The sequence below is a fragment of the Rhagoletis zephyria genome, unplaced genomic scaffold (genome assembly GCF_001687245.7).
Source record: "Rhagoletis zephyria isolate East Lansing unplaced genomic scaffold, Rhagoletis_zephyria_1.1 Rzeph_scaffold_04469, whole genome shotgun sequence".
Classification (NCBI taxonomy): Eukaryota; Metazoa; Arthropoda; class Insecta; order Diptera; family Tephritidae; genus Rhagoletis; species Rhagoletis zephyria.
Window position 1 is genome coordinate 1 of NW_016161552.1, and position 12,327 is coordinate 12,327.

At 36.7% G+C, this 12,327-nt stretch overlaps 1 protein-coding gene across 1 annotated transcript; it reads left to right on the forward strand.

Moving 5' to 3' along the window:
• Positions 1 to 6,887: 6,887 nt before the first annotated feature.
• LOC108370762 (uncharacterized) lies at positions 6,888 to 9,644 on the forward strand (the record flags this gene model as incomplete). The annotated part of the gene is made up of 3 exons (XM_017626159.1): positions 6,888 to 8,143; positions 8,240 to 8,507; positions 8,673 to 9,644. Coding segments are annotated over 3 exons (1,803 nt in total), but the record flags the coding sequence as incomplete, so codon positions are not given.
• Between the last annotated feature and the right edge of the window lie 2,683 nt (positions 9,645 to 12,327).

The following is a 12,327-nucleotide window of genomic DNA, read 5'->3' on the forward strand; positions in this document are numbered from 1 at the left end:
TAATTGCTAGTGGCTTTCGTGCATACACAGTTGGTAGTGTAAAAGGCAAATGGAAAATCAACACTGCTCGGCACTTCATTGAGCCATTCGTACGTTCGGTCGCGCTTTTGCTTGCCGTTCACATTTCATGCGCCTGCATATAGTATTACAAACAAACGCGTCAGCATAGCGCTCGCGTCTATCGCCACCACCACCACCACCCCCCAACCATAACGACCTGCTGCACCTTTGCATTCTAAGAATTCCAAATATAGACTTTAGCTTACCTTACCTTTTACCTTCCATAGCCAGCAGAGCCGCAGCAGAGAAATGTAATACGTAAAACATTTTCCAACATCTGGTACAATTTTCATGCTCTTTGTTGTTGTTGTTGGTAATAAAGTTTGCGTGCGCTGTTCTTGTTTTTTTTGTCATCCTTTTTATACACATTTTTTGTATGAAAGTAGTTACAGTTTTTGTACGCTCACCACCGTTTTTTTTTTTAATGAAATTACCTTTGCTCATACTTTCTCTACCCTCAATTTAACCCTGTTATTTAATAGTTTATGGTGAAGTTACTTTTGCTGCTGTACTTGTATGGGGTTGTGCTGGTTTTTACGTTGTATTTTAGTCGCCGATGTCCGATTAAAAGCATATAAATAGAATTATTGGCTTCCGATGTGTTTCTGATAATCACTAGACAGTCGGGCAGAAATGGAAATGGATGTATGCATTAAATTGCAAGATGGCTATTTACGCGTGTAAGTACATATATGTATATGTATATATGTATAAAGATAAAGATAAAGATAGGTTTTTCTTAAACCAGTTTCTTGAAAAAAGTTCAAAAAACAGCATTAAAAATCTCATTATTATGATTCCGAAGAAAATTTGTTTAAAATATTTTTATGCAAATTTTTTAAGCTTAAACAGTTTAGTCATCTGAGGCAAGTTGTTTAAAAAATATTGAAAAAAAAACTATTTTAAATAATAAAATTTTTGAAGGTATCTTCAAATCGGTCTAGTCCACGTAAATCTTAATATTTTTGAGAGATATTTTTATGAAAGTCTTAACTTATAATAGATTTTATAATTCCAGTGGAAAAATAGGACCGATTTTTGTTTTGTATGGGGAGTGATGCAGTCTAATGTACATATATTAGGATAAATGTATTTATTTCTGGTATTTTCAAGCAACAATATTTTCTAATCTTTAGTGGTTGAGATATGGAATTGAATTTTATGAAAAATTCCCAAAAAAACAAACAAAAAATCAGTAAATTTTTTCTAAATTTGTTACTATTTTCTAATTTAAAAATGCATGTGCATAAAATTAGCGCCCATAGCATACAAAAATATTTATAAAAATATGTATGTATGTTTGTATGTACATATGTATCATAGTGTTTAAAATCAGATACAAATGCGCGCATATATCCATAGTATACATATCTACGAGTTACATTCACAAACACGCGCGAGCAATCATAGACGTGCACAAATACATACGTATAGAGACATACATACATATAGATATTTATGCATATTCCTGCATCTAACCAGTCATTATTTTATCACACATACATAAAAATATAAGATATGTATACATACATATTATATAGCATACATATAGGCGCTGCTGTATCTCTTATCCTTGCCGACGTCATTGCCCAAAGCGGATACCACCAGTTCTACAGAAACAAACTGAAACTGAAATGAGATTACCACCTTATCAAACCTATTCGCATACCCTCAATCGCATACGCCACGTCCGCCCACCTCTCTACTCACCACACCGCAATGAAAAGCAACACTGCTGATTGCACGAAAAAGTAGCAACAATCAAGTGAGCGAACTTTGTCACCATAGTCGTTGAGTAGCCGAACAACACAACAGATGTCGTAAAGAGAAAGTGTAAAAAAAAATCACAAAAACACAAAACAAATTTTATTTCTCACACCCACCAGCAGCTAGAATAATACTTGAAGAACAACAGCAATGGCAACAACAACAAATATTAACAGCTCAAGCGACACCATAACACAATCTAGCATACCCACAACCACCCACGGCACGGCATAGGCCTTGCTAAGCCAATGCGCCGCTGTACATCCATCCCGCCCCTCTCTTGCGAGTGAATTGAATTCATGCGTTCAGTGTACATTGGTGCCCGAGGGTGTTGGCCTTGTCTTAACTGTTTAGCACAGCGGGTACATACAGTTACTTTTCTTATCTAACACACTTGGCTTTAAATCCGGCCTGCCTTCAATCCCTCCCCGCTCTCTCTCTCTCTCTCTCGGAGCTACAATTCATTTACGAACTATCTGCGGCGGTATATTGCAGAGCTCCACTGGTGGCATCAACGCGTTCGCGGTCGTTGGCAAGAAGCTTGGAGATTTCAGAAGTTTTTCATGTTGCCGCTGTGTGTGTAATTGCAATAGAAAAGTTTTGGGTTATTTTTAAACTTAATGCTGTACGCTCGTTGCTGGTGAATTTCAATGACTTCTCTGAATGGCTTTACTGGTGGTGGTAGTCTCTGTGTGTAGATATATGTACTTCCATCATCTATTCTTTGTAGTATTTGCACTGCATTTACTTGAGTGCCTCATTTAGTTTGAGTTCTTCCATTCTATATGCTTACAATCCGGTACTCGTACTTTCTGGGCTATTTTTGTTATTTCTGGCATTTCTGCAATTTCGTGCGCTCAAGCTGATACCAATAATCAAGCTTAGCGGAAATTTTCATGCCCTAAATTCGTTAATTAGCTGTGTAAAAAAGGAGATAAAGTCATGGCTGACGAAGTGTGAAACTATTTAAATTTTTAATCAGCCTATTTATGTGCGTCGATTTATACGTAAATATGTATGTATGTACATTCATGCATACAAATGTGTGTCGTGGAAATTTTTGGGTTCGATTTATTACTATTTTTTTTTTTTTGAGAAGTAAGCGGGTGTCCTAGGGCAGCCGCTGTGGTGTAGTAGTTAGCAGTGCGCGCTACCATTCCGCCGGTTCGGGGTTCAAGAAACACAAAATTTTTTTTCTAATAGCGCTCGCCTCTCGGCAGGCAATGGCAAACATCCGAGTGTATTTCTGCCATGAAAAACAGCTTCTCATAAAAATAAGGAGAAGCTCGGCCAAACACTAACATATTATGTGTAAGCGCCAATCGATTTTATTAAGTGGGTGTACTTTGTTAACTTTGTCGACAATTAAAGTAATTAATGTCACACTTCCGACTTCCAGTTGTTGGAAATTTTAAAATAATTTTTAAGAATTTTATTTTAATTGCGATCTATTACATACATACATATGCTATCCATTCGTCAAATCAATTCCACTATCGATTTATGGCACTGATGCCCGGGCANACTAATATCATAAATTTGAAAGTTTGTGAGTGAGGGAGTGCAAATGTCAAACGAAAGGGGTTATAAAATGATTTATTTAAAACATATTATTTAAGGGGGTTGCCACCTTTTAACATACTTTCACAGAAGTGATGTATGTGGATCTTATCCTGGAATCCAAACTCGTGTAGAGAAACGGCATGCAAAAGCTGCGGATGCAACCCAAAGATCCCAAAATGGATGTACACCATGATAGCGAGACCTGTGGGGTAGTGGCTTGGATATCCAGAACTACTCTACCAACGTCTCGCGAAAGAGGGCTTTGGTAGGAACAAAAACAAGCAGTTTTGTTCTATAGAGACGATATGCATAGAGTAGTATTTTCGAAAGAAGTTCTAAGCTTGATACGAGTATATACAGCTAGACTACCTGGAGTACCTCTTTATTGAGAGACACATCCAGGCGAGCACACTACAGCGGTTAACAAACAACGCAAAGAACCCGAAGGGTATTGGAGCAGGCGTATACGGACCTAGATCGAAACTTTGGGAGCCCTTGGGAACGTTTACAATCATCCTTCAAGCGGAAGTCTATGCCATTAGTATGTGTTCAGAGATTAACCTTCGTTGGAACTATTGAAATGGAGAGAACCTTATTATAAATGATAGTCAGGCGGCACGTATAGCTCTCTCATCCTTCGAGGTCAAATCCTCATTGGTCCTGGAGTGTAGAGAGAAGCTTAGGCTGAGAACAATGCTGTCCAACTGATTTGTGGTACACTTGGGAGACGAAGGAAATGAGGAATCCGATCAGTTAACTAACTCGATAAAGAAAGTGCTCAGAAAATGAAATACCAAACTGAGCGAACCCATAAACCTTCCCAAAGAGAGACTAAGAACTATTACAGGCTATTGTAGGCTAAGCGTTAAGCAACCTATTACTACGTTTATACGCACAGAATAATCGACTTAATTGAAAGCGCATTAACACCGTACACATTTCGCTCTAGTGTTTATACTTACGGCTTTATATCGGCATCAAAGTAACCGTCTTCAAAAGAAAACAAAATTAGCTTTTTTCATTTGACATTTTATAAGTTACCATAATGGAAAGTGATAAAAATCTAGTTTTATTCGGCATTATAAAATCGTGGCAAAGAAAAAGAACCATTATTATTAATCAGCTTTTAAATACTGATGGGATTATTTGGAATTTGAGCGGAACAGCTGATCTCCAATTCGCTTTGACTGAGAGCGGTGTTTATACACTCTTTCTAACTGTCTGGAGAAATAAACTACCGATTTGAAATAGAGTGTGAGCCAAAACACTTCGCTCTTTCAAAGCGAATTGAAATTCAGTTTATACATATGTTTTGAATCGCGGCGAAATGAATTAAAGCGACTTATGCATGCGTATAAACGTAGTATATGTCACTTTTGTGACTCCGCCAAAGAAACATCATTGCGCCTCCTCCAGTGGCCCTTTCACGGAAATTGGAGAGAAATTTAAGATCACGCTTAAATAACTTTCCTCAGTTGTAGCATACATTTAGGCAAAATATTAAATCAAAGATTGAAATTTGGCGCCAGATATTAACAAAAAATCCGCTTTTAATTTCTGCCATAGCGGCATTACGACCAAAGTACTTAAGGGAACACTGACAGATGATATTTCGTTGAATTTTTTCTATCTGCCGCGTTTCCATAATGAATTTAATGCTCTGAAAGGTACATAAATTCCATTTTAATAATTACAACACGTAAATCGCATTGGATTTCGTGTGGGCGTTTAAAGGAAACTTTGACTTACATAAAAAAAAAATCACATCTCTTGTTGGATTTTCTTGGCATTTTTCCACGCAATTTTTTGATAAACCGCCTACACAATTCAACTGGAAGCTGTTGGCTGTTTTTGATATCTGTCTAACTGAAATATTTACCATCAAATGAATTTGTGTGTAGGCGGTTTGTGGCATACAAAAGCAACATTAAATTTCTGCACGCGCTTAAACTCCAAGATAAAAGTTGCGATTCATTTTCTTATGTGAAATTTCTATACTTTTTTTTTTTGGTTTCGAAAATTCTCTAGCATCTACAAAATATGCAAAATTTATATTAGTATGCAAAGGTAAAACAAGCCAGAGAAAACTTTTCCATTACGAATATCGAAGTTTTATAATGGACTTTTCTCAGAAACATTCAGTTGAGCTTATCAAACGCAGAACGAAAACCACTCAATAGACGTAAACGCGTATATGTATATATATGTAATTATGTATGAATGGAAATTTCTGGCCGAGATATTAGGTTAGGATGGGTCAGTTTGGACAGGCAGCTACCGGGCGAGAGCACGGAGGCACTCCCTTAAAAATTGAACCATCGAGTGCGTTTTATATAGCAACTGGTTTTTGCCTACTCTCTGAGTTCAGCCTTTAGTCTGTGTGTCCAGCGTAAATACCTATCGATATGAAAAGATATGGAAAAAAATAAATATCGATGTCGATGGCATTAACCATAGCCGTACCAATGATGATATAAAAAAATTAAACCAATATAATGACCGACAAATATATCGATCGATGGATTTATCGGTGTATCCATATACATACATATGTATTATCTATATCAAAATGAAAATAATATATATCTACATACATATGTTGAAATGTCGATAACAATATCGATCAATATATCATTAGTGCAATTTATTTATAAAAGTGTAAGTAATTACATCGATAATTATCGATAAATGTGTTGATAAAAAATATCGATAGAAAATCATATCGGAGATTATATCAAAAGCTGTATCGACACAGCTAACTATGATAAGAATATGTTTTTTTTGTTTTAATTATTATTTCATTGTTTCTATTGCGTATCCGGACTTTTTGACATTGCGAACAATCGGGATATTCGAATGTCTGTACAAAAAATCCGAATATTTAAATATCCGAATAGCATGCTTATATTTGGGTAACCGAATAGTGTAGTGTTTCCCGGGTTTGCGGATATTCGAATCTAAATATTAACCATAAAATTACAATTGTATTATGAAGTGCACTGTTATTTATTTTGCAACTCGATAGATTCGGTAATTTTGAGAAAAATTTTACGAATCCGTTCAAATATTTTTTAGAATATCCGGACAACCAAATGATCGGATACTAACCGGATATTCGGATAACCAAATGATCGGATACTATCAATCGGATATCCGGATTTTATTCGTATACATGAATATGCGAACGTTAAACTAGATGAATACAAAACTTTTCCATCTTAACGCCTTCTCGCTGGTTGGGTAATCCTTCGTATCCTTGATGTCGACGTAGTCCACGTAGAAATATTGCGCTTTTCCTTGAAATGGAAATGTTTGCAATGTAAATTATAAATGTAAAAAGAACTGGACAGAATAAAAGTGGAATCGTATTGCATACACAGAGGGAAAGACAGCAAGCAATGAGTGAGATGGAATAGGCTACACCCCGATACAAAACAACAAAAGCGCTTACAAAGGCGAAAAAATGCAAATTTTATTATTAAAAAAAAAAAAACTAGAGCTCACCCCTCTTCAGAAACCTAGTTACTTACTATGCCGTTACAAGCATTTCACTTCCTTATTCTTATTGTATTTCAACCGTTATACGACGATTACTTAACTTTAACGCCTCTTGTTCACTTGCAGGGCTTCGTCGCAAACCGTTTCGCCAATTTCTGCAACAACCTTTTGATGTATCATCCGATTATTTGTCCCAACTAATGGAGGAGAATGCGCGGCGACGTTTACAACAAACATTCGAACAACAATTGGAACGCATCAATATGCAAATGAATCGCCAGCGACAGCGCGAAGAGCAACGTGAACGTTTGAGTCAACGTCTGCAGCTGTTGGCCGCTGAGAATGCGGAAGCGAACGAGGAGGAGAGAGAGGGCGAGATCGATGTGGAATCGACCGAAATGGATGAGGACGTTTACGATGCCAATCGCAATCAATATAACAGCTACAAAAATTTCGAGAACAACAACGACATCAACACTGGCAATCAATACGTGGACTCGAATGGTCTCTTTAGCTACAAATACCCACCGCCCAATATGGTGAGCTTAAATGGCGACGCCGTGGGTGAGCGCATACCCTTCGCAGTCGGGCCGGCCGATCCACGTTTCTACGAGCGCAACAGCGACGAAGCGGAGGGGGAAAACAATAGCGATGAATTGGATTCGCGCGCCTTGGACGACTACCAGGAATTTGTACCAGCCGAGTCGCAGAATGTTGGCGCTAAAGTCGCGCCAGGCGTCGCAGTGGCTGCTGTTGAGCCTGATAGCGCAAGCGTAACCGCCGCAACGTCACACGCCGCAACGTCACCCGACGCCGCCGCCGCCGCCGCCGCCATTCCCGCTGATGCCAAGTCACCTGTGCTCGCGCCAGCACCTGTTGAAACTACCAAATTAGTCGACGGCAATACGGCCACTTTCCATCGCATCAAACCGCAGAGCGTTGCTGCGGCAGCGGCGGTCGCAGGCGCTAATGTCGCAGCGGCAATGAAGCCCAATGCACACGAGTCGGCGAGCGACGACAGTAATCCACGACACGCGCTCATCGACAAGCTGCAGAAGGAAGGCAAGTCGGTGGTGGCCATGCACAATAATCGCGAGGCGGCATTGGGCGGCGGTAGTGATGCCAATGGTGGTATGGTGGTGCGTCAACATTTGGGCGTGGACGGTGAGATGGGCATGTATCTGGTGGCATTGATTGCAGGCGTGAGCGCCGCTGTGACAGTGGGTCTGATAGCGCTCGGCATCGCTTGGTACACGTAAGTCTATTCTCCTACTGCGCGCTAATGCATGACGCGTGGCATTACTGTTGTTTACTTAACGTGGCATTTTATTTTTTTGTGAACCTCTTGCAGATTACACCGCAAATCAAAGGCGGCAGCGGATGTTGAATATCCGGCATATGGCGTGACCGGACCGAATAAGGACATCTCGCCCTCAGGCGATCGCAAATTGGCTCAAAGCGCACAAATGTACCATTATCAGCATCAGAAACAGCAGATAATTGCGATGGAGAATCGTCAGGCGGCGGAGGGCAGCTGCGGCATGTCTGATGTGGAAAGCGATGATGAGGAGAACGAGGAGGGTGATTACACTGTGTATGAGTGTCCTGGTCTTGCACCGGTAAGTCTTTCTTGCAAATCATATTTGCACATAGAATTATATTAAATGTATCGAGCGAGTGGTTGAGCAGGCGGAGAATAATAAATTTATTTTCCATTTTTTTCTTCGTTTTTTTTTTTGCTTTTTGCTTCTTCATCGATTTCCAACACTCCAACGCGTACATAGCCAATGGGCGAAATGGAGGTAAAGAATCCATTGTTCTTGGATGAAACGCCAGTTACGCCATCGAGCAGCATGACCGCCACTACAACAGCCACCACTTCCACTCCAACCATTAGCAACAACATAACACATGCCACACCACAACAACCACCCACACAACAACTCGGCAAGAAGCCAACCACTTATAAAGTTGTTGTTGGTGCTGCACCCAATCCCAAAGCTACCTCAGCAGAGTCTACGTCTTCCGAGGAGAATAGCAAGAGAAAGAAGAATAAGAAGTAAGCGCAGAGGACGCAGCGCAAGAAGGATGATGAAGTGGATGAAGTGGAGGAGGTGTAGGTGGAGGTGAAGCAGCAGCAGTAGCAGCAGCCTTTTGTGATGTAAAATTGAAAAGTGTAATGAGAAAGTGAGTGGATATGACTAAGAAATGGGGTCGGGATAATTAATTTAAATTAATTTGCTGGTTTATACACACTTACAAAGCGTAAAAATTGAAACCACTGTCACCAGGCCAATTATCACAATTAACAATAAAGAAAAAACAGGTTATTAGAAAATACATAGTACTTGTGATGCATAAGTGTTTGAGGGCATACTGAGTGTTGGACTTTATAAATATTTAACTACATAATACCGAAAATCCACCACTGTAATGTAAATAATAGCATATTTTCACATCGATGCGTATGAAGGGACTTAAAAACGTTTGTGTTTAGTGTTAATAAAAGGCGTTGGAATTTTTGAAAATAAGTTTTGCAAAATTTCAAAATTTACAATGTTTAGAAATTTCATTTTAAATCGACTTCAAAGAAGGAAGGGGTTATCAATTCGTCGGAATATTTTTTATTACTATTATTTTTTTGTTATGTATGTTACCACACAACTTTGGCCTACGTTAACCGATTGCTAAAATTCTTTTTTAAAGGAAAGGCGAAACCTCAGAGGTGGCCCCATATTAATTTGGTTTAGATGCGATCAATGGATCATGAAGAAATTAAGCGCGTTTTTAAATTTTTATATGGGAATTGAAGTCGGTTTTGTTTTTTTGCTAAAAAATTACTTGTTCGTTTATGTTTTTATCAAAAAAAAATTAAGTACCTTAAAATTGTATGCTTTAAGATAAAATTTCTAAACTTAAAATTTTATGTAATACATCTAATTTTATTGGTAACTTGTAATTTTATCAAAACAAAATTTAAATTACAAAAAAATTTATATTTTAAGCAACGGTTATACTTACATACATACATACATATAATAAAATATCAAAAAAAAAATAGCCACTAATTTTGATTTATAACCTAATCATCTACTAAAAAAGACCATATGGACACGAGCTTAATGACTATTCCTGGCAGCGCTACGACATGGTTATTTTTTAATGGCGCACTTGCTCATTAAAATGTTTGTCATTCTAATACACCGTGAAAATACGGCATAATTGAACGAAATTCCTGTGTAGTACACAAAGCTTTCGAAGAAAAAATATTATTGTGTGTTGCCACGTCACACAAATTGTGTACGCGATATGATTATCAATTTGGTCATGGAAAAACCTGCTTTGGAAACTGTGTATAAGTCACAACTTTAGATAGGTAGGTCAAATTTTGATTCAGTTTCGTGAATGTGACTAAAAATTTGCCTCATTGAGAAAGAATTTTAAGCAAGAAAAATTAAATAGAACAAAATAAATGGTTCAAAAGAATCAATAAACTATTAAAAAAAATTAATTTAAAATAAGTTGAAATCGTTTCTAGAGAAATAGTTTCTCAGCTTTTATTTAAAAAGATCAGCAGAAGCTCAAGCGAAATCATAAGCCGCAGCTTGATAGAAATTGATTTTTATTTGAGATCAGTCGCATAAGCATTTCCAATTTCAAATTGAAGTCGATTATCGAAATTGTGCAATTTCGGGCATAGTGAAACCGCTATGTAATATCGCTTTAACAATATTCTAAAAACGATTTTAATAACACTAAATAAAAGTCCACCAGCGCAAACAAAAAATTACCATAATAGCATCATTTAAAAAAAGCGATGAGGAAATGTGCAGCTATGGTGTATTTAAGCCAGTCTCAAACATTTTGTCAAGTTTAAAAAACTTTCAAAATTGCGATGAGAATATGAAAAAAAAAAACAACTAAGTATTGTGTACGTAAATTGCGCGAGGAATCAAATTCCTTTGCCAAAGAAACAAAACAAAACAATCCTTAACATTAAACTAAAAAAGGAATAAGTAAATAATTTAATTGAAAATATATCCACTAAAAATCAATTGGACTTTATAAAATAAGTTTGTTTGTCAAATTCTTCCCTATTTATACTATACCTATAGATTAGCTATAATTTTTTTCTAACAAATACATATGAACATTACTCAATTACTAGTAAAAACGCATAGCGCTACACTGGCAGCATTGACAACTGCTTGACAGCTGTCAGCGAGAAAATGTCAATACTTGTCAAAACAACGCGGGAAGAACTATCACTTATGTAGTAAAATACAACAACAAAAAATATGCCGTATTAAGCGCATTTATGTGGGTATTTCAATTTTAAAAAGAAATTGGAGCCCATCTAGTGAGTCGAAAGCGAGTAGAGGCTTGTTTTCACTTTGTCATATTGTGACAAATAAAACTTGTTGTTGATTAATACTTTATCATATCGTAAGTAAATACAAGAATCCAAAAACATATAGACAATTAATTTGGCAAAACTTGCAAACGACTGAAGTTATATTTTAGTGAAAATAATTTAACATACCGTTTTTTACCACATTTTCGAAAATTACATTCAATTATCTGGCATTAAATTTGACAATTTGACATAGTGAAAACTAGTCTTAAGAAATATGTAAGCGGAAAATACCACTTAATTTTTTGTGTGCGAAAAACATTGTGAATATTCTCAAAAGTACGTAAGTTTCATTACTTTTTAGCATTAAAGTATACACAAATAGTCATGCATATACATATTTACTTACATACTGCATACAAATGTACTTACACGCAAGCATTTACACTCATACATATTAACACTTTATTTATACATACTTACATACATACATATGTGTGTACATAGATAAGCATGAAGAAAAAAACCTTTTTCTAGAATCTACAGCAACATACACTAATTTATTTATATACATACATATATACAAACAAAAATACTTTTTCTAACAAATCACACTTACACCTATAAAGTACATAAATATTAACTTCATCCGAGCCTAAACTAAATATAATTAATTGATTCACAATCTCAGATGCTTTATTTGTAAAAAAATGCTTAAATGTAAAACTAATACCATATACATAGTGCTCATATATATATACGTATATATGTACTTATGTATGTACATGCATACTTGTTCATACATCTACTGTTCGTTAGGTTTCATAACAAAAAAAAAAAAAAACTCCAAACAACACTAAGTGCCGCGCATGATATGCATGCTTTGCCAAGTGTATGGGGTACTTTAGAATTTATTAGTTCTTTTTTTTAAATCATTTCAAACAAATTAATTCAACTCATATAAGATTCAACTACTTCTTAAACAATTCGTATATCTCGATGAACAAATATTAGCCAAAATATATGCAAAAGAATATTTGTAACAGAGAATGCCCTTAAAGAGGCACATCTTCGAAATATGTCCA